We start from the raw sequence: 23,349 nt of genomic DNA on the forward strand, positions 1-23,349 counted from the left end.
TCACTCTGTCATTGTTGAGATACCTTTCAAAGTAAAACAGGTGGTGGGACAGTTTGTCAGAGCATCCAGTAGATTCACAAAGGACACTAACCATGAGAAGTGAGTCAGGCTGCCAGTAAGAAAGACAGCCTCAACAAAGGAAGGTGACCTTTATATTTCTAAGCACAAACAACCTAGATGATCCTAATGCTTATTATGACATTTATTTCCAAGGTCATGATATTTTGTTAAATCTTCCTAAATCTTTTGACCTTTGGTTCTGATTCTTTATTAAGGTATATGAAATAACCTTACCTTTGTGACTCTAAAACATTCTGTCAGAACACTGTTTTAGAGTGGTTCTCCTTTCAGCCTGGTTATGGGTTCATCTGGTCTCTATACCATGCAGAACAGAAGCAGTGGACCAAGCCACATTCTTCCTGACCTAAGACACATATCTCAATGACACTGAGTGACTGTTTCTAAGAAGGCCAGGAGAGGAAAGCATTTAGCTGCAAAGTCATGTTCCATTGATGAGTGTGTCAGTTATTTTTATTTCATCATTGAATCCATATCACATAGATTAACTGATATGACTTCATGGAGGAAGTCTCCAAAAAGACAAGTTTTTTTATGTACAAGTCACAGTGTATTTTTAAGTTGTAATGGCCATAGCATATCTTAGATTAGAGCACAGGACACTGACAATATGGAAACAGCCCAAGTAGTGTGTCCTGTGGGTTGACCCCTCCTCTGACACAAAACTTGCAGGTGGCACCCACTGAGCATGACTGTCATTTTGACTCACAGGTGGGTTGACATGATTTTTATTACCAAGAAGTTCCACTTACTCATTGAAATTATTTGTGCTTGAGTGTCTTTAGTGCCTTGATTGGTTGGTTGATTGGTTGGTTGGTTGATTGGTTGGTTGTTGTTTTGTGTTTTTATTTTATTTATTTTATTCTTAATTTTTTTGAAACAGGGTCTGAATATGTAGCTCTAGCTGTCTGGTAACTCTCTATGTAGATCAGGCTGGCATTAGACTCACAAAGATCCATTTGGGTCTGCCCAAGAGTGCTGGGTTAAAGGTGTATGCCACCATATCCAGCCAGTGCTTTGGTTCCTGTCTCCTGAAAATCATGGTCTTTTTCTGTCAAGTTGAATATCTTAATTGTAGTAGCATTAGTCACTATTTTCAGGAAAAACTGTGTTAAATTTGAGTAATATTTCTGAGTTAATTCCTCACCCAGATATTGTTGTGAGAACAGCTGCTTATACCAACTATCTTTAAGAAGTTGACAAACCTCAAGCCCAGTGCCCCATTAGCTAACAAAAGACATTAGTACTTCTGTGTTTATTAATCTCAGCTTATACCTTTGTTTTTATAACATTCATACATTAATGTGCTAATATGGGTTTATAATTTGAGAATAAATTAAAATAAAATTCACAATCAGCTATTTATTGGTAGAAAATATATCCTATAGGTTTACTAATAGAAATGGTCAAAAGCTCATGTTCTAGCTCTGTATATCAGCTTATTATGGGCTTCCTGATTGATGCAGGAATGGAGAGAGAGAAAGTATTCTTAAGTGGTACTTTGTTTTCCTTCTCTTTGAAAGGGGCTCCCCAGGCCACTCTAGGCCCACTCTTCATGAGAGAAAACTCCATAGCATGACTTCTGAGAAATTAAATACTGAGCCTTAGTCTTGGACTGACTCCAACCCACACTTGCCTTTCAAAATTTCTTGACATCAAGGTCACAGCCAATAAGCAGCTAAGATTTTGTTAGGTTGTCCATCCTGCCAAGAAAACTGATATTGATAAGGTGCTGTCTTCTGGCATTCTATGTTGACTATAGGGATGGGGTGTGCATTCTACATTGTTGGGTACAATTACCTCCCAGAATACAATGCATCTTCTTTCAGACATCCCAGGGAGATAATTTGGATGTAATGAAGATCTATAGTAATCAGATAATTACTATCGATTGCTCTTTAGATGTCTTGATGAGGTAATTAGGGCATACTGGAAAGAAGCTAGAACTGATTGATTGGCATGACTGTAATCTCAAAGATTTCTAATTATGTTTCTTTTCTTCTAATGGCTTATAAACAAACATCATTTTAGCTTTAGAATCTGTCAGGTGCCAGGTTCACAGGGAACATCAGCTTTCTCTATTATGCTAACTAGACACTGAACATGATCAACATAAGCTCATTATGTGTTCCTGCTGAAGCAGAAGCAACTGCAATTAACCCTCACATCTCTTCCCTGTTCCACAGGCTCACGAAAGATTCTTGTCAGTGAACGGAGTGTGCAGTGTCAGGGAGGGTGGCTATATGTGATAGTAGCCTGGGTAGATATGTAGGTCCTACTGGGGACCCTGGGAGTCTGCTGAGGCAAGTACAGCAGACCTAGGGCATAGTGACATGGATTCTGTATGGGGTGGCTAGCTGGCTGCTCAGCTCCTGTCACAAGTAATAGCTACTCATTGGCAGCCATGGAGGAGAGCAGGTCAATACTATCAGACATCTGGACCACACACTCATCTGTGCCAGGGGGATCTTGCTTCATGGTTCCATTAGACACTAATTAGAGGACTCCCTATCTGAGACTATGTTTCCCCATTATCCTAGTATTTCCTATACCTCAAAGGACCTTTCAGCAGTTGGTGATGGAAGTTAAGAACCCAGGAAGCGGCAGTTTCACTGAGCTGTTTGCATCTTACCCATGATGTTGTTGAGCTTAAGAGTGACTAGATGGCCAGAGTGTGGCTCAGTAGTCACTCAACAATGCAAAGCTCATGCTTCTCTGGGTATCTTGAAACATAGATCCAAGTTGTCCCCTGTGGTCCCTCTGTATTTCATCCTTGGTTGATCTTCAGTGCATGAAGATAGTATTCTGAATGGATGCCTGTATTCTTGAATTTCTTTTTGTTTGCAGAAATATCACCACCAAAGGCAACCACATTTCTGCTTTGTGTTATTTACAATTATGGTTATTTCCCAAATCCCCACTTTTAAAAGGTCATGAATTACGGAATATTTTAATCATTAAAACGTAGCATGAGAGCAATAGAAGGGAGGTTCATTTCATGCATTGATATTAATAGCTTACAGTAAGCTGCTGTTTGGATAATTTCAGCTGTAGTTGGAAATGCTTCATTAAGTCCCATTAAGCAGCTTGAAGAATGGAAGTGAATATAGACTTTGTCTTCCTGTAACATCTTTATACTGTAAGTGAATGATGGAGTGGGGTTTCTTCACCTAGTAGCTTTTAGAGATGGGCAGTCTTTTTTAAAATCTAATCTGGGTAGCTGTTTGGTTCAGAAACCATTGTTTTCAATCTCCATTATCTGTATGCAAAGGGTTTTTTTTTTTTTTTCTAATAGGATACATATCCTCCTTTTAGGCTCAATTGGTAATGTTCTGGCCATGAAATCCAAGAACCTATGTTACAAAAAAATGTTGGGTATGATAAAACATGCTTGTAATACCAATACCAGGGAGACAGGAATACCAATACAGGGAGACCTCTGAGGTCCCATGCTTAGTCTATTTGAAGACAACCAGGCTAGTGAGAAACCCTATCTCTGAACAAAGGTGGACATCAAATGAATGTCATTCAAGGTTTTCCTCTGTGTATATGCACACATACCCTCACAAAGTTTTAGTAACTATGACTTAGATACTTTATACAATTCTGTACATAACTAAACCGTTAGAGACTGGACTAAATATCTAAAATAATTCACATTTTTGGTTGTTATTGGTTTGTTTTATCAAATATAACAAAGGAAGTCACCTTTTACTTATCAGCCCCTTTCAAATTTCAATGAAAATCTACTTTCTTATTAGTTAATGTCTATCTCTATCACTATTTTTCTTGTATTCATATCTATGCCCATTCTCAATATAAGTCTCTTGCTCTTGCCAACTATAAAAAACAAACTGCTGAGTTTTCTCACATGTGGTGTGATGCAAATTCTACAGGCTACTTGCCAATGCAGCTTAAGGCATGCAAGATTGTCAGGATTTTATACTAAAGGCCTCAGACCTGCAGGTGGTAGTATTCATGGCATTAGTGAAGTACAGTACACTATCCAATAGACATGGTGAAGAAACTTATTTCCTTGATGAGAGGTCTGATGGAAATTAGGCAGTTCTATTAAATAATATACCTCTCTTTGGGACGTGTCGTTATAGGAAGTTCTACAACTGGAGAGGCAAATGGGGGGACAGCTCCTAGAAGAACCCAAGGCTCTTCATTTTAAAGGCAGCATCCACAACCTGCGCCTGTCAATTCATGACATCGCCCATTCCCTCTGGAAGAGCAAATTGCTGGCTAAGTATCAGGTGAGGCTACCAAGAGACACTAACTACTTGGAGATGGATATAAGACAGATGAGTCAGATTTTATGCTCATAGATATCTCCTTTCTTGGAGACATTGCCAGTGTCTCCCACGCCAACACTTATTTTTCCAAAACAGTATGGGCAGGTTTTGAAAAAAATACCCAATAAACATACTTAAAGGAATAGTTTTTAAAGTATTCTTTTTTTATTATAACCATACTGTTATTTCAGTAAGTTAGTTTTAAACATTTACTTCATTAATAGGAACAGCCTCAAGTGCATCCCAGGGAGGAAATGGTACACTGCTACCTGAACTGACATGCACTGGTTTTCCATTTTGCTAGCTAGCATAACCCCTGCCCTTAGCAGGAGCCAGAGTTTGGTGGCTGACATGGAATGTTAGTGAATGGCACTGTCACTAGCTGGTTCTGAATTTGGCATCAGAACCTCAACCTAAATACCATATTTGTTCATGAATCCTTTCCTTGGCTTAATTTTCACAAGTGTATAGGATTGGCTCTGTACAGTAATCTTGACAGTGATAAGTGAATATTTAGTACGGGCTTTGTGCCTCTCAGGCTAAGGAGTGTTTCATAAGGACAGATTTCCAACCTGAGTGAGCTTTAGATGCCCCTGCATGGGGCAAAGGGAAGATAAAGGCATGAAAAGATGTGAGATCATCACAACATCCTGTGGCTAGCTTTGCTCATCTCTAATATGTCACACCAGGGATTCCTTTTAATGAGAAATGATAGAGTGTGGAAGGTTTATTTTAGAATCTTTCTAAACTCTTTAATCACCTCATCAACAATGGCTGCTTTTCTAAATGAGAGGTAGATAGATACTCTGGTTAGGTGTGATTTCTAGAGTTGATTCTATGGGTTCCAGTCTCAACTAATTAACTTCCTCACTGTTCGATATTAGCTATTTCTTAACCTCTCTGCATCTCTGCTTTCTTGTGTGAAGAAAGGTGAGGCCCTGTTTGCAGAGAGAGCAGTCATGAAGTCGGGTGAGGTGGGAAACTGAAAAGCTATAGTGTTTGATGGATACATCCAGCATCTCTTGTTTATGGTTACGCACCCCATGTCTTCCAGGAAATTCCATTTTACCATATCTGGAGTGGCTCTCAAAGAAACCTCCACTGCACCTTCACTCTGGAAAGACTCAGCCTAAACACAGTGGAGCTGGTTTGCAAACTCTGTGTGCGGCAGGTTGAAGGAGAGGGGCAGATCTTCCAGCTCAACTGTACTGTGTCTGAGGTAAGACACTCTTGGGATCCTGGAGAGGATCTTGGGAAAAAATGGTTAGGCATGGGCAAAGCTTTTCCAGTGTAAGTAACATGGAAGACTTCCCAAGTTGTTCTTATGCTCTTAATGCAACTGGGAGAGGAACTGTTTTTTCCAAACTAAGTTTTCTTATGTCATCCATTTAATACTCATACTATAACTTATAAAAAGAGATCTGAGAAGAACAAGACATGAGAGTAAATCCTGGTAGTCCCCAACACTCTTGAGAATTGCTTCAAATCCAAGGCTAGCTTAGCCTAAGTTGCGAGTTGTAGGCTAGCCACAATTGAGACCTGAACTTCAAGTGCAAGTAGTACGAACATGGCACTTGTCACCAGTATCTTTCATCTTCCCACCTTTCTCTCACAGAGACTTCTGTCATTGTGTCATAGTCATATGCTACCGAGGGGAATGAAGGAAAAGAGGGGTGCCTGTTACTCCACTTTGCTCCGATATTGAAAGGAGAAACTTTTAGGTCTCCTGTCCTTCTCTAACCTCCAAATATCAGCGAAGATGTCCTTTCCCCCAGAGTGAGGGAGATACTCCAGGAATAGTAGAAGAGCCACACTCTCCAGAGCGCTCAGTTTTACCTTTAGTCCACTACAATTCTTGCACATGCAGCTGGGCATTTTTATACATTCATATTCCAGCAGTAACAATAGTTGCTGTTATTTCAAACCTCTCTGTAAGGAAATAGGAGGTTTCCATGACCTTATCTGTCCTCTTTGGATGCAAAGACTATGGTTTGAAAAGCAGTAAGCCTTCATGTTGGAGGAACAAAGGAGGATGAATAAGCCATTTGCTCAGAAAGCTGGCCCTTGAGGCCCCTTGGAGCCCAGCTCCATGCTGCTGTGTGAGCGACAAAGCCCATGAACACTACTACAACCAGCGGAGTATGATTTAAAACACTTTTTTGTCTTCTGCTTGGAGATGACTGCAATGTCACTGTTCAGCCTGTCTTGTGCCACATGTCCTATTTAAAGATGATCTTCCTTAGCAAATGAGGCAGAGGTGGGAGGGGGGGAGTGTGTGAGCTCATTGAAGCTCCGATCTTCTTTCCCACAGCCTGTGAGGCACAGCCATCCTCTCCTCCTGTAGTTTCATGAGACTTTTGACTCATAAACAACTTTAGTCACAGACCTTGGTGACATTCATAAGGAATGATCTCTGTGTCAGGGTGCCATGGCAACCGCCAGGCCTTTGGATGCACAGCCCTATCTCCCAGGCACACAGCACCACCCCTGCTGGCTTCGGAGGGTGTTTTCACTTTCCTGGCCCAGCAGGTCTGCAAAGTTCAATAACCACCCAGCTCCTGTGACAACAAAGGCTGTGGAATTTTGGAAGGGAGGGTGAGGAGTCTGGCCCTTTGATGCATGCTTTCTGTTCAGCATGAACATTTGCTGCTCCCTGAAAAAGTGGATCAGATGCAGCCACAAAGAAAAGAGAGCTGCTCTGAGTTCTCCCCCATCAGGGAGGGCTGCTAGCTCCTCACACAGAAAGGGCAGTTTTGCAAAGTGTGATCACAACTTAAGGACTCCTTTCTGGTGCCAACACGGAGAAAAGATTATTGCTTTTGCAACTTGGCAGTCGGCTCAGAGGCCAGCCCTGCAGTCACGCGGCAGGCATTTGCCCATGTGTGACAGACAAGCACATGAAACGCAAGATGGAAGAAGTGACCAGACTGGGAAAAACACTGGGGATGCAGGAGCATTCTAATGCTTGAATTTCTAGGTCCCAGCATTCCATCATTGTGGTTATCATTTGAATGCGGGTTGGGTTTTAGAAGAGGGAGGAGGTTTCTGGTACTGATGTTGATGCTGGAGCAATGTGAGGCTCTAGTCAGAACAATGGCCTCTGAGGAGTCCAGTGACCAAAGTTCTCATCAAAAACTGAGAAGCAGCCCAGTATGGTCCAGAAGTTGGTATAAATAGAGAAAATGCTTCATTTGTGGTTAGACTCTTCTGAGCCCTGCTCCTTCCACCACAAGGCAAGTTAACAGAGTCTAAGGGGTTCTAATTCCAATGTCATATCCCTGGAGAATTATGTCTTGTTTAGAATATGTTGTCTTTTCCTTTTCCCACTAGTGACATACTAATGAAGGTCACTTACCAGCAGTCATTTATAAAATCACACAACTCAGGGCCTCTAGAGCCCAAGGTAGAACCTTTGCCCACCACAGGGACCAGTCTGGACAGGGCATGCATACTCAGGAGCCAACACTTGTACTTCTGTCCCCTTTACCAGATTGTCCTAAAAGCCTCTCACTGAAGAGAAGAGGTTAAAGAAGGAAAAATAACTAGAAAAGTAAAATGTTGGTGTGAATGGATGTCAAGATGAAAATGAAGGAAGATATTTCATTTTTGTTTGTTTGTTTGTTTCTTTAGATAGGGGTGGGGTTAGAAATCTGTCCAAAGTGAAAATATGGTACAGAGAAAGAAGGAAGACTTGAAATGTTGTCTTAGTCTTTGGTGTCATTTTAGCAACAGACAAAGACAAATCCTAATAAATTTCCAAGAGAATAGTTCAGTAGGAATATATCCAATTATCTTCCCCTTATCTTTTTTTTTTTTTATGCTTAACCTGGTATACCACTATTTCTTAGGACTGATGAGAAAATTCAATACATTTAAGAAGTGCTATAAGTAGAACTTGCTCCATAGCACATAACCATATCCACTATTCTTCTATTGGGATGACTGGCTTTTAGCAAGCATTGCCTCTCTGATCGGTGAAATCTATTGCCAGATTAAGCATCACATGTCCTGTTCTCAAAATACAAGACAAATCTCAGATTGTACAGATGGTTCAGAGCGCTTTCTGTTCTCGCACAAGACTCGGGTATAGCTCTAGTATCCACATTCCAGATCATAACTTCAAGGTCAGTCTGGTCTAGAAAGTGAGCTCTGGGATAACCAGAGCTAGACAGAGAAACCCTGTTTGAAAAGAAAGAAAGAAGGAAGGAGAGACAGAGTGATAAAGAGAGACAGAGAAAGGAAGGAAAGAAGGGAGGGAGGGAGGGAGGAAGGGAGGAAGGGAGGGAGGAAGGGAGGAAGGGAGGGAGGGAAGGAGGGAGGCTCAAATCTTAACATGTAGAGGGGGTTATGGCTTCCATAAACTATATAAAGAAAACCACCACCCAACTAAAGTTATGGGGTGATCACCCAGAACAGATGTTTGGTTAATGCTAAAAAATCATATGGTTAACTAAGAAAATTATAACATCAAAAGCAGATGGTTCCACTATCATAAAAGATTATTGTAATAAATGTTCTGTGAGAGTAATCTCTACTTTTACCTGGAAGTAAAGGAAAAGCCAATAGAAAAAGAAAATTAGTACATGAAATTTAAACATAAAGGTATATGTGCATTTTCTCTGATTACCTTCACTGTATAAAGTATACTATCGGCCATCCAATAAATATAGTACATATCTTGTTTCAAGAATAAGAAACCTAGGCAGAGTAGCCAAGTTAGAAGTTAGGGCAATACCCACATAAAATGGTGTTGGTTCCTTACTCAACAAGAAAGGGATGAGCTGAGTGTGTGAGACTTTCCAGAGATCCATATCTATTTTAAACTAGCCTTTCTTCACCCTCAGGGTTTACCAATGAGAAGAACCAAGCCCTCATTCACATGTAGTTAGAAGGAAACAGAACATTCTACTCAGCAGGTTTGAATTTATCAGGAATGGGTTTCACTGTCTCACCACCACAGCAAAAATGCCTGCTCCCATTTAGGCAAACAGGAATTGTGTAGCTTCAATGTACAGGGCACCGTGTGAGTAGCACAGGTTAGTCTGTTGATAAGAGAGCAAATAAAATACTCTGCCTGCCAAGAAATTAAGAAAGCAAAGGAATTTGCAGTCCATCCAGTCTGCATAGGGCTGAACCTGAGGAATACTGAAGAGCTATGGCCATGTCCTGGCGGGCCTCCAAGTAGGATGTCTTGGCATATATGAAGATGGGTGTTGTAGCACATGGTCTTTGGGACAGATTTTAAGGCATGTGTATAAGATATTAAAGGAAAAGACCTGTCAGAGGGCTGCTTCTAGAACTGGTAGCAGGAATGAGAAGCAGGAGAGTGTTGCAGCACTCAGTCAGGGCAAGTAACACCAAGATGGCAACCTGAGAAGGGTTGGGGCCAGGCTGAGAAGTGAGGGGAGCAGAGTTGTAGGGGTTCCCTACTCCAAGTCAGAACTGGAGCTCAGTTTCCACCATCTCCTGTAGAGCCCCACGTAGCCTTAGGTCAGGGCTGTACATATCCCTCATTGATTAAACAAAACTAGGGGCTAGACTTTTAAAGAAGAACTAAGTCCAATTCTTTTGATACCATCCCACAGTTTTCATGAGAGGGAAGTTTTTGAAGCTGTGTTTATGATACCAGCATTGCTTTCTAAGAAAATTACAACAATTATAGATGTTAAAAACCTTGAACAGATTAGATATTGAAGGAGCATACATGAACATAAACTATAATGTATGATAAACCGCCAACTTTATCATACTGAATAGGAAAAAGCTGAAGATAGCTTCCTTTAAGACAGGGACATTTATAAAAGTATCCACTCTCATATCTCTCACTAAGAATAATACAAATATACAGAGAAATTTGACAAGAGAAAGAAAAAACAAATTAGAAAGATAAAAGTCAAGTCTCTCTTTATGCCCATGGTATGATCTATCGATAGAAAAATAGACCCCAAAGAGTATAATAACTGATTATTCAGTAGTAACATGCAAAATCAACTTGCAAATGTCATTACCTTATTTATCATTAGCTTACTTATATATCAAAGATGAATTGTTGAGAGAAATCACAACTACAATGCTGTTTACAGTAGATAGAGCAGGAAAACATACCTTGAGAAAACTTAGTGGAGGCAGAAAACTTCTGCAATGAAAAGCACAAACCACTCATGAAAAATACTGAATAGCACACAAGATGGAAAAAAATCCCCCATGTCTAAGAATTACAAAAATTAAACAAAATTTTAAAATGTCTCTATTACACAGAGTCATCTTCAGGTTCAATGCAAACCTAAAATTCATAAGGATTAAAATATATTTCTTAAAAAATAAGTGCCTAGAATAGTCCTGGATGAAATCAGCAAAGTAGGGGTCATCATAATTCCTAATTCCATTACTTACTGTGGGGCAGTAGCATTCCAAACAACATAGGTGTATAAAGCCAGTCAAGCTGCATCCCAGAACTAAATATGTGCCTGTACATCTAGATGTTTTTAAGGGAGGCACCAACACTGCACACTGAGGACAGCCTCTTAACAAATGATGCTGGGGAAAATCCACACATGCAGAAGACTGAGCCATAACCCTCCTTATACTCCACACAAAACCAAACCTGAAACTTGAAAACTAGTGAAAAAAAAAAAAAAAAAAAGCACAATGAAAACAACTCAAAACCTTGTTAAAGGTAATGATTTCCTGGATAGGAAAACCCAACCTCAGGAAATAGAGGGAAAAATGGACAGCTACGATCACCTCAAATTGCAAAGCTTTTGCAGAGCAAAGGAAATGATCAGAACATGGAGAGAGAGCTACAGGATGGGAGAAAACACACGATGGCTATGAATGGGACTGGCCCCTATCCAGAAAATAGAAAGAACCAAAGAAAATAATTTAACTTTTAAAATGAGCAAATTATGACAAAGTCCCTTCTCCAAAGAATATGAGTGGCCAACATACATGGGGAAAATTGCTCAGTTAGCCATCAGGGAGTGCAAATCAAAGCCACCGTATGATAGCATTCACCCCAGTTAGTAGGGCTGTGATCAAAGTGACAAACAATAAATGCTAATGAGCATGTGGCCAAAGAGACTCTCATATGCTGATGGGAATGTAAATCAGTACAGTTATTATAAAGGTACCTAAAAATACTAAAAATAGTCCGTAGTATGATCCAACTATCCTACTTCTAAGTATATAACCAGAAGAAATTGAACTAGCATGCTTAATCAAACATGACTATGGGCCCTTGTGTTTTGCAGCCAAATTCACAATAGTTAAGTCACAGATTCAGCCTAGTGACCCTCTAAAAAATTAATATGCTGTGTATAACAATGGGGCATTACTCAGTCATAAAGAATAATGAACTCCTATAATTTGTCATGAAATAGCCAGAACTGGATGGAGGTCATTATGTTAGGTAAAATAAGGCAAACCACAGAAGAGCAAAACCATGTGTATATGTGTCCTTTTCTCTCTCAAACAAAGAACAGCAATAAGACACTGACCTGAAAGTAGCATACTAAGAATTGGAGACTGAAAAAGATAGGGGTTAAAGAAAAGAGTGACGAGATTTACCCATTATGCTTCTCTGAAGTCAGAACATTAACCACATACAGTTAAATACATTTTAAAATATTAGGATTGGGGAGACAGCTCAGTTGATAAAGTTGGAGAACCTGATTTTGACCTCTGGAATTCGTATAAAAAATAAAAGTAAAAACACTAGACGTGGTACAACATGTGATAATAATCCCAGTACTGAGGGGTTGGGGAGAGACGGAGGAATCCCTGGGGCTTCCTATACTCCACAGGGAGACAGCCTAGCCTGGTAGATGAGATCTCCCTGTGCTGACTTTAACCTCCAATCCCACCCAGGGACAATCAAGGTGGGGATATACTTGAGGGAGGGTAAATTTTCCTTCTGGGCCTAACGAATAGTTGCAATAAAGGAGTAAGAGGACTTGAACCAGGGTGAAGTCACTAAACTGTGGTGAGTGTGGAACTTTTCTGCTCCCCCACAACCATGCAGTCATTGAATATTACTGTGCTTGATATAAACACAACTCTTGAGCCCTAACATTTCCAATATGAATCCACTGATAAGCATTGATATGTGCCCCTAAATGACTCATGGCTTGCCTTTATGAAGCCCTGTGACCCTGGAGGTTATGAACTCATGTTTTTTTGGCAGAGCTCTGGGCCTGAGGGGAAAGAGCTGCAGGTTCTGAGTCTCATCAGAGCTCTCTAATCCTACTGGCTGCTTCTCAGCAGCAGCCCACAGGCTTGCCATGGAGCCAGAGCTAATATACAAGAGCCAGCGCCATGTCTCTGCCAAGCTACTGCTTCTGAGCCCTGATACTTTGATCAAAGCCAAGACTATTGTATATATATTCTGTAATTAAGAAAAAACAATATAACAGCAAAACAAACAAACAATCAAAACACCAGAAAAAACATTTTCTCTAACATGTCCCCCAGCTCCTAAATGGGAGTCATCCAGAGGGATTATAGAAGTTGAAAATCGGCATTCGCCACTGATTCTCAAAAAGCAAACCACCCTGTGGGTCACATTTGGGGAGTCAGCCAGCTGAGAGACCCCACTTGCCCCTCAAAGCTCCCATGATCCCAAGTCTTCGGAAGCCTCAGAAACAGGGCAGGACATGGGGGCTCTAACAGCAGTGGCTATGACCCCCTAAGCTGAGTGCTTAGAAGGACATCATAGACTTCAGGATGACCTGGGCTCTGTGCCTAGTGTCTCTTCTAGCAACTACTTGTGCACCCCAAAGTGTTACCTGACTTAAAAAAGAGGTGGCATTCAAAGCATATCAAGAAGATTTCTTGTTATTGCTTTAATGGTTCCCAGGCAACATTTCCTCTTGCTTTCAGACCAACAGAAGTGATCAGAAAATGATTAGAGTTTCTCTTGCAGATGAAATCTAGATTTTGCATTTGTGCTGCTTTATGAGCTGAAACTATTTTAAGAGCCAATTTATAGTTTTCTCTACTAAAATTGGATTTTAAAAAAAAATAAGCAAGGAGGTTCAGCAATTAGAGGGTACCATTAGTGGCTTGCCCTGAGGCAATATTCTATGTTTACTATTTTCTTTTTTAAGTTTGTCTTAATTTGATATCTCTTAGCATCGTTCCATTTTATCAAGCAAGAGACGAAGGAAGCCACCTTCCCAGGGTGAACAAGAGTGTCCTATGTGTTCACAGAGAGGATGCCTTTGGGGCTGGATGGCTTCTAGAAGATCTTATTCATCTAACATCTATTTATTCCTTCAGAAAGAACTTCCAACATCTAAACCTTTGAGAAGATAGACAGACATATCCTCTCTCCTCCCTTCCTGAAGCATCAGTTCTCAACCTGTAAGCTAAGACCATCAGAAGACACATATTTCTGATGGCCTTAGCAATTCCCAACTATCAATGTATTTATGTTGCTACTTTCATATCTGTAATTGTGATAGTGAGAGGTATCTCAGTTCCTCGGGCTACTAGAAGTTTATAGTTTTCAGTGGTCATAACCCACAGGTTGAGAGCTGCTGTCTTGGAGTGTCTCCAAGGGAGACATTGTGGAATCTCACCAGAGCTTTCTGTCTCTCCCGGATCTGACCTGGGACCTCTGAACATGGGCTCCCAATGTCCTGCCTATACTAACCCACTACTTGAGGCCAGGAAGAAACTGTCCTTCCTGAAGAGAACAGAACGTATTCTTTGTATCCACCTCATGCTGGATACAGAGAATATTCAATTGAGAGTCCAGCATTATACTGACTGAGTCAACAGGGATTACATTTGTCTTCTGAAAAGAAAATTGTTTCATTCCTACAGGAACCTACTGGCATCAATCTGCCTCTCCTGGACCCTGCTAGCACCATTACCACTGTCACTGGACCGACTGCTTTCAGCATCCCTCTCCCTATCCGGCAGAAGCTATGCAGCAGCCTGGATGCCCCCCAAACAAGAGGCCATGACTGGAGGATGCTGGCCCATAAACTCAACCTGGACAGGTGAATGTGCCCAGGCTTCTGGACCTACTGCTTTCACTTAGCAGACGTCCCAGGACTGAAAAAAGTTATATAGAAATCAGAATTTTTCCCACTATGCATCTGTTTATGTTTTCATTCTGAAAATATGTATTAAGCTCTTGTTTACCTTGTATTATAAGGTTCCAAACAGTTCCAAGAGAATTTCTGGGTTGTATGACATTTATCAGTGGTGGTGCATGGCTTGAATCCCAGCACTTGGGAGGCAGAGGCAGGCGGATTTCTGAGTTCAAGGCCAGCTTGGTCTACAGAGTGAGTTCCAGGACAGCCAGGGCTAAACAGAGAAACCCTGTCTCAAAAAAACAAAACAAAAGAAGATTTGTGATCTACTTTGTCTAGCTCATGTGCTAAGAGTTCCTAAATATGATGTCTATTCAATAATTATTGTTCATTCATCACCAGTTGAACAAGATGTAATGTGTGATACATAATTTACATGCTCACACAAGCACTTGTATTAAGTTATAAAGAGACCCTGAGAGCCTCTGCTTTGTAGAATATATCTGTCACCTCCAAGGAAGAGATGTGGTATGACCTGTCAAAGATCATCACAGCCTGGGCTGGACAGAAAACATCAGCCTCTTGATTTTCTGTTTAGGACAAAACCCACAGACACATTGTCTCTTAAATTATCCTATTCAGAGTTGAGGTTAACAAAGTTAAACAGCACATGTCCTGTCTGGGCCTGATCTAATTAGGAATGGAGCAATCATTAAGTGGAGTTCACTAGAATCCACAGTGGGACTGAAATACTTTAAGACAGACAGGTTTAGCACAGACACAGAGAAGATAATACTGTAAGTAGACCTGTAAATCACACCTCTAAGCATATTTTCCCATTCCTGGTTGCAGGTACTTGAATTACTTTGCCACCAAATCGAGCCCAACTGGAGTAATCCTGGATCTTTGGGAAGCACAAAACTTCCCAGATGGAAATCTGAGCATGCTGGCAGCTGTCCTGGAAGAAATGGGAAGACATGAAACAGTAGTGTCCTTGGCAGCCGAAGGACAGTATTGACCACACTGGAACTGACATTGAAGGACAAAATTACACAGGGAGTCTGTGTTCAGGGGAACCACATCTGAGGAGGAAATCCAGATAGGACCAAGGCGCTTTACAAGCAAGATGGCAACAGGAAACGTGGGGGACAGATATAACCACCAAGGTACATGCCCACTTCATTCGGACAGCACCACCACCACGGGAGTTAAGAAAAATTGTGTAAATTTGTACCTTGAATTTAAGAATCAATCTAATTTTCTCTTCGTTGGGCTGTATGCTGTATGGTACAGGATCTTACAGTTTCCTAGGAAACGCTTTTTATTGCTATCCAGATGTATGGATAAACTTTCTTAACAAACCCAGTTTCTACAAATGTTGTTTACATCAAATTGGACAGGGATGCAGACACTGTCCATGGCTTGTTCTATTTTTGTTCAGATCATTTGAAGTTGAAGCTGTGGACGGTTTATTGTGTCTATTTCAGATTAGTAATTTACAGAGAAATCACAGATTTTGCTAAAAATCGTATTCATCAAGTGTCTCAGATAATCTTCCCATCAGTGTTCTGTTTCTGAAACTTGTTGGACCAGTATTGGCATTGGTATCAGGGAAGTGGAGAATCTAAATGTAAAGGAGAAATTTCTAAAGTTCCTTACATCCTGGGGGAAACCCAGTTGGAATCCTTTGGGAACAGAGCTGTAGTATTACAGGGGAGGTAGCAATTCATGTTCCTCCACATGAACATTTCTGTACCACGTGTGTTTGTAATAAGCAATTTCAAGTGTTTTTTAAAAATATTATCATTATTATTGATGATTATTACAAATATTCTAGTAAAAAGATTTTCCTTTTGTTTTAGTTAGCAATACTGTTAGTGTTTGGTGTTGACTAGACCTGCCTCCCTTTCTTGCCTAAAGAGGTGGGCGTGGTTACCAGTTTAGCTCAATAGCTTTTGCTTCCTTGACCTTTGATCTACCATTCTGTGGTGGAAAAGACAGAAATGCTCACTGGCTATGTCTACTCTTTCAGCTTGCTCGGCAGAGTCTTTCTGTTCTTGCTCTTATCCTGAGGAGAGTTCTCTATGTAAAGTTCACTTATTCTTGTGGCTATCTGAGAGGCAGTGTGGTTGTGGGTAACAGTGTCTGAACTAGGAATCAGGAAACCAGTTATCCTTGTGGAATTGGTCCCTGTCTGGCTGCGTGACTTTGGGGAGAACATTGAAACTCACTGGAGCTCATAGTCCTTCTTCCTAAACTATGGGGTGAGGCGAGATCATCTCAAGGTTCCAGAATGCTGATCTCCCATTGGGATGTCCTCAGCCTTTTATATCTTGCAGGCAGGATTGACTTGAACAGGGATTACTTCAATGTGCATTTATTTGTTTGGCTTTATCTTTGTATCATTATGGCATGACGTTGTTCACTAAGAGATGGCATCCTTTTCTTACCATTGTCTTGACCTCTGGTGGGGCTCTATCCTCCAGCCTTCCGAATAATTGTAAATTCTACTTTACTCATTTACTGATCTCGAGATCTCAAGACCACTTCTACAAAAAAGCCCATGCAGCTGAAGGAATTGGTATCATTTTTCTTTCTTTATCACTCTTTGCTTTAATAATATTCAGTTGTATTACAGAGATTAATTAGCTCACTAATTCTATAAAATGTTAGTTGTGCATACTATGAGTTCTCCTTGGGACCATCCTGGGTTTTGTTCATTCATTTGGTTGTTTGACTTTGTTTTTTGATATAGGAACTCCATTCCACAGATAGTGAATGGAAACTTAGCAGCCCCACAGTCACAAACACAGTTAAATAGGAAGCACCCATGTCCTTAAGTCACGACCTTCAAAATGTGGCTGTGGTGTACTTTGGGGCTGGAAGTATCCAGGTTGCTGAATGGATTCCATTGGGAATCATTTTGCCCAATACCACCTGATTCTGTTACTTCCTGATACTCTCTAACTCTTCCATCTTAGTCATTAAAGAACTGTGGATACAGTTGTGGAAAGTCTTTCTTCATGCTGTTTTTCTTCTCTTTCAGAGATGTATTCTACAATCTCTTTCTCTAACCATACTCATATGTAAAATCCTAGTCCCACTGACTGGGAAAGGGGATTATTATATACTCCTAAGCAAGTTTGGGGGCTGATGTCTATAACCATGAATTCATTCAAACTTTTAAGAGTTTGATTGATATTCTTAGAAAACAAAAGGAAGAAAGATTTATACATTGCTGCCTCTTGAAACAAGTGTGAAGTTTCCGCTTCACTACTTGGATTTTGGAACCATCAAAGAAATCCAAACTGAGAGATCTGGACTGGATGTTCTGTGTCACCTCCATGCTTTGTGCTAAGTCAAGAGGAACAAATATGTTGCTATTCTGGTTAATTTATCCTAAAAAAATCTGTTAAGTAACCAACCCAGAAATTCTGACTATAACCAAAGCAGCATTACTGATTCTTTTGAGAATCCTCACGTTCAAGCATCTAGAGATACTTGCTTTTCTATTCAGACTCTCACAACAGGAAAAGGAAAAATGACTGATCTCTTATGAAGGGATCATTTGTCATAAAACTACTTTCTATCATGAGAGTGACAGTTTCCAAACTAGAACATAACATACATCAAATAATTGTCACTAAGCAAACTGTTCTTTCTCCTTCGGAAGAAAAGGATAGTTGTTAGAAAGCTGCCTTCCAACACACAAGCTTCGCCTGCCACAGTTCATTTTAGAGGGAGCTTCATCATCACTCAGGTGGCATGTCTGACTTCTCCAGAGCTTCTGAGGAATGCTTTGCTTGCTGTGGGTGGGTAGAAAACTAATTATTTGCGCATGGTGCCATCTAGTGGCCTGTCACATAGTTACTCAATTTCATATACAGCTTACAAAAAGTTGACAAAGAGTCAAAGTACCTGTGGAGTTTGACAAGACATTTGTGTCAGACAGACATAGTGAAATTTACCCACGTGTGTAATTCTCTTATTCTCGTATTCTTCAGTTAAATTACCCATTTCACAATTTTCTGGGTATAGCAATCATCAACTTACTTATACACATCTTAAGTTATTTTCATGTAAAAGACATATATGGAATCTGTATAAAAAAAGTCTCTGAAAATTGTCATTGGGCTTTGCATATTTGAAACTTTTTAATTCCAAAACACTGACTTTTAGAAACATTAAACTGTATTCACAAAGAAAGTCTCCCTGACCAACGGCTCCACACACATATACAAATACATGGCATCCCTTTGGGTTTGTTATTTGATTTAATCTTTTGATATATATTCTTGCTAGGTATCCAAGAACATCCTCAAATCCATAACCCTATTTCTACAGTCTCACAAGTGGTGAGAGTTTAAGTATGTACCACTATATCTGGTTAAATATGCTCTGCATTTGTAAATGAGAATCCTGTGTCTATGGACATGGAAGTTGTGGCTGTTAATCCTCAGATGAAGTAGACCTTCTGTGATTAGGAATCTAAAGCCTCATGTTCTCTTCTTATTGACATTAATTCAAATTGGCTTGAGTACAAGCATGCGTCAAGAAAGTCACAGCCAAACATCTTCAAAGCGGACACATTGTCTCTGCTATAAGAATTCCATTGTGACCTGAGCAAATTCATCTCTCCGGGGAAAGGATAATTTGGGGGATGAGAGGTCCAAGATCAAAGTGTATCATTAGCTATTTTCATATATGCTATGATTCTACAGATTTTAATTATTCCACTATCAAAGAGTAGAGACATTCTTTAGGGAAGAGTTGCAATGGCTATATTTAGGATCCTCTAGAAAATAGGTATTAAAACTATGTTTTGAAGACATTTCTCCTAAAAGTGATTGAAAAGGAAATGTTCAGATGGTAGGATTAAGACAGTTCACATCTGGAGGAGAGTAGATGGTTGCCTACATCTGTGTGTGTCTCTGATGAGGACCAGCATCTGTGATCCTGGATCATGCACCCCTCCATAGCCACAGGACAAAGAGAGCTTCTAAGGATGATGTTCTACCCCAGAATCCATACACATGCCTACAGTGTGTGCTCTGGAGCTAATCAAAGTAGAAGGATGTTGGAGAATATGAGACAGAAAGTAGAAAAGATTTACTTGTTCCCAGTCTTCAAGATGAACATGAATTTGAGCTGAGTAATTGCTCTGGAAAAGTAATCTATTCCGAGATAGATGCTGGTGCAAGTCCAAGGCCAGTGGTAGCAAAGGAGGATTACAGAAACAGTGTGGGTGGAATTAGGCTCAAGATGCCTTCTCCGAGCAGCTTTGTAAATCAGAACATCATTGTTCAAATCAGTCATTTGTAAAGATGATAATGGCCAATGAGCATCTTATTTTATAGACCCAAAAGAAAAATATTTTTATTATTCTTCTTAAGATAATAAAACTGGTTTTGCCTTCTGAGTGCCTCGTGGGACCAACTATCTTATTCCTTTAGTTTTGTATTGGTTTTGTATTTTTAAAGGATACTGAGCTGACATTGACTGAAAACCTTATAACTGTCTATACAACAAAATACTGTTTCTCTGCCCCCAAGAGATCCGATTGTGTCACCTCTGCTTACACTGACCACTTTGACAGTCACCTGATAATTTTTCGATGGGATTGGGACTATGAGGAATACACTTCTTATAACCAATACTAATTTATGGTCATATAGGCTAAATAAGCCATATGAAGTCATACATGTTTCCGAAAATCTAACACTTAAACTCATTGGTTTAAGGAGTGGAGATGGCCTGCATGTACCAGGGTGGGGGAATCTCTTCAAATGAACAGTGTAGTTGTGGATCCTTTAGTTCTTTTGGCCAAATAGTTGCCCTTTTTCTTCTGAAAACTTACTGCAACAGTCTTCAAAAAGTCCAGTGGGCTTGGCTGCTTCCTTTATTGATCTGTGGTGGAATACTAACAGGCTTATTCAACCAAAGGTATTTTCAGACGCCTATTTAAGTGTGGCTGGGGTATCCTCAGGACAAATAGATACACTCCATAAACATACTAGCAGGCAAAGCCAGAGAGATGTAAGAGGCAACCTGCAAGTCTTCAGTATACTAAACTTTATATGAAGGAATCTATCCCAAGAGTACCAGAATCCTAAAGTGGAAGTCCCTGCCATTATCAGGACAGTCATGGCCAAACCCACTAGTTGTTAAGCAGAAAACCAGGGAGTGTCCTGAGATACAATCCGCTGTCCACCAGCCATGTTATTTGCTATGGTACACCAGCTTTTTATATATCATTTGGGAACCTGTGCTATGGTAGAATTATAAATTGCAGGTAATAGTACTGTAAGACCCATTTTAAATAAGCCTAAACCCCATGTCATCTTTATATGCCAAAGGCCTAATGCCAGGGAGCCAGATGACCTCCAGCCATGGTGACTGTGAACTGTGGGCTTGTTGTCCTGATGGGCAGCCTAAGGAATGAGCTCTCTGCCTTTGATCTTCACTCAGTGATGATGTGGCAACATCAAAGCGTCATAAGGAGCTCTATGCTGTGCTAAACTCATTTTTAAGATAGCATACAAAATAAATCCACAGCTAGTAGAAAATGCCTTTGCCCTTTTCTGTGTTCCTAGAGACATTAACGGCATCTATAACTGCACATACATATGGGTTCAGATATCTTTTTCTCCTTATTTTTAGAAAGAAAGAGGAGCCAGTTGAAGACATGACTTGCATTCTTTCTTTCACTTGTTCCTGTCCTACTAGGGGTATTGATGCCCTCACTCTTCAGACAATGTATTTAGCCAAGTTGCAGGGAATATCATTACTGTATGTGTACTGTGTGTGTGTATGTGTGTATGTATATGTGAGTGTGTGTAAGATGTCCCAGTATTGTGTGTATTAAGCTTAATGTTGAGCTGTAAGGAACCAGTAATCTTCCTCCTAGTTCTAAAGAAGAAAACCCATATTCACGAGAGAACAATCCCCAGCCTTCTGCTTAAACATAAAGAGGCTGGGCCACCCTCCTGCTGTCTTCTTTGGACCGGTTCAACTTCAGAAGTGTCAGGTCGAAATGTTATGCTTTGTCAGTTTTTCTATTTTTAGCAAAACAACACGACCTTGGCTTCTCAGATATGGAACATTTCTTCCTTTGTTATGGAATTTCTGTCTTGCTGTATCTTCTATGCAACTCCTTTTCTAATGACCCCCAGTGGCTGAGGCGTGCTCTCCAGCATTCCACTCGTCGCCTTTCTGTGTGGTGGAGGTGAGGGGTACCAGCTTTGGGTGTGCCTCTTTTCTCTTTCTGGTTGCCTCACCCAATTTTCCTGCAGTCCCCTTGGTTTGTAAATTGCCTGCATTTACTCTGTCAGCCCACATGTACAAATGTAAGAAAGAATTTTTAAACAGGTAATAAATTATATTTATAAGCAGTAGAGGCTCCGTTTCTTTATAACACAGAGATGCTTTGTGTCCAGAAGTTATTGGGGATTTTTTTTTCAGTAAGACAAAAATCCTTTGGGTCCTGTATGACTGGCAATCACAACCTTCCTCCCTGGTAGGGTAAAGTTGTAAAAGGATGCTTCTCCAGCAACATCACACATCGCAATCTCTGGGCCAATGGCTTGACCTACCTGTAGAGGCTCTGGTTTCCTTCCTCTGGATGCAGCTGGTGAGTGTGGAAAAGCTTGCAAGGGATACCAGGGAGCAGTTAATACAGCAGCACGCTCCAGCACCTGTATCAACATTTCTGGAGCCTATTATAAACATGGCCATGTGCTACACTCAAAGATCTGATCTCAAGTGGAGTTTGTAAATAACTACAATAACAGGAAACAAAAGACAAGCCTCATGAGGCAGCCCAGAGCTATCATGAATCCCAGAAGAATGTCTGCCTTCGTGCAGGACCTCAGTCACTCAGGGGGGCAAGCAGAAAGTTTGCAGGTCTGACGCGGAAAGCAGCTATGCCTCTGGTAAGGAAAAGTGAGTCAGTCTAACACACTGACTTAGAGAAATACTGTAAATCGACTGCCATCTGCCCCTTGACCTCTTTGCTTGTCTTGGCTAACCAACAAAGGTAAACCACTGTGACAGTGAGGAGAACATTTCCCTCCAGAACCTACACAATGGTGAGAAAGTCAAGTATTTATTCACGGGATAAAGAAGTAATGAAAATATGTAAAGGGGCCTTGCAAACATAGACTCCATGGGATGTTTATAGATAAAAGAATGAAAATTTGATTAAGAAGCAAATAAAGCCAGTTAGCCATAATACAATCCATGTTCCTCAGTACAGTTTAGCCTCAGCCTCTTCCCTCTTTGAGATTCAGTAGCTACAAGTTTCACTGAAGTTGTCACCCACACGTTGGACAATATGCAAATGTTTTCAAGGTGAAATCACTGAACTCCCACCCCCAAAAGTATTTCTATGAGGTCATTAGAGTTTTGAGATTGACTTTGCCCTGAATCTGTTCCTCACTGTCAATTGATGGTACCAGGTAAAGAACCCTTCTCAGTCCCAGAGACCTTCCAACTGTGTAAATATCAGAAGCTTGAGTCAGAATTACAGAGCCTAGATATTTCCCCTGAGTGAGGAGACTTCCTTGTACTTTGTACTTTGCTGCTATTTCCAATGAGAAAACAAACCTGCCACATGTAAAGCGACCCACACAGAAAGAGAAGAACTCATTTGGCTCGGGTGTATTTTGATACTTGCCTTGGAGTCCTATGAAAAGTGTGGCTTGAGCCACAGCATATAGAAGATGGAGAATGGGGAACTGTTAGTTCCAACAGGAAGTCTCCTCGGGCTTGAACAGTTGTTAGCTGCACACCCAGAAAAACTATCAGAAAAGCAAAGCTGGGTTAATGAGCAACCATAGCTCTCCCATCATGAGCAGCTCCATGCTCATATATTCATCCTAGTTTTTAAGAGCCTGAAGAGAGGAGAAGAACATTTTATCTCAAGATATGGTTGA

The 23,349-nt window shown here is 40.5% G+C and overlaps 1 protein-coding gene across 2 annotated transcripts in view; it reads left to right on the plus strand.

Moving 5' to 3' along the window:
* Positions 1–21,807, plus strand: part of Unc5c (unc-5 netrin receptor C) — a 345,405-nt gene extending 323,598 nt beyond the window's left edge. For both annotated transcript variants that reach the window (XM_031375664.1, XM_031375665.1), the window contains 4 exons: positions 4,188–4,337; positions 5,431–5,595; positions 14,202–14,380; positions 15,269–21,807. In XM_031375664.1, coding sequence (XP_031231524.1) covers positions 4,188–4,337; positions 5,431–5,595; positions 14,202–14,380; positions 15,269–15,434 — 660 coding nt within the window. In that variant the 3' untranslated portion in view covers positions 15,435–21,807. The remainder of the gene's footprint in view (positions 1–4,187; positions 4,338–5,430; positions 5,596–14,201; positions 14,381–15,268) is intronic.
* The last annotated feature ends 1,542 nt before the right edge of the window (positions 21,808–23,349 follow it).

This window comes from Mastomys coucha, unplaced genomic scaffold (genome assembly GCF_008632895.1).
Source record: "Mastomys coucha isolate ucsf_1 unplaced genomic scaffold, UCSF_Mcou_1 pScaffold16, whole genome shotgun sequence".
NCBI lineage: Eukaryota > Metazoa > Chordata > Mammalia > Rodentia > Muridae > Mastomys > Mastomys coucha.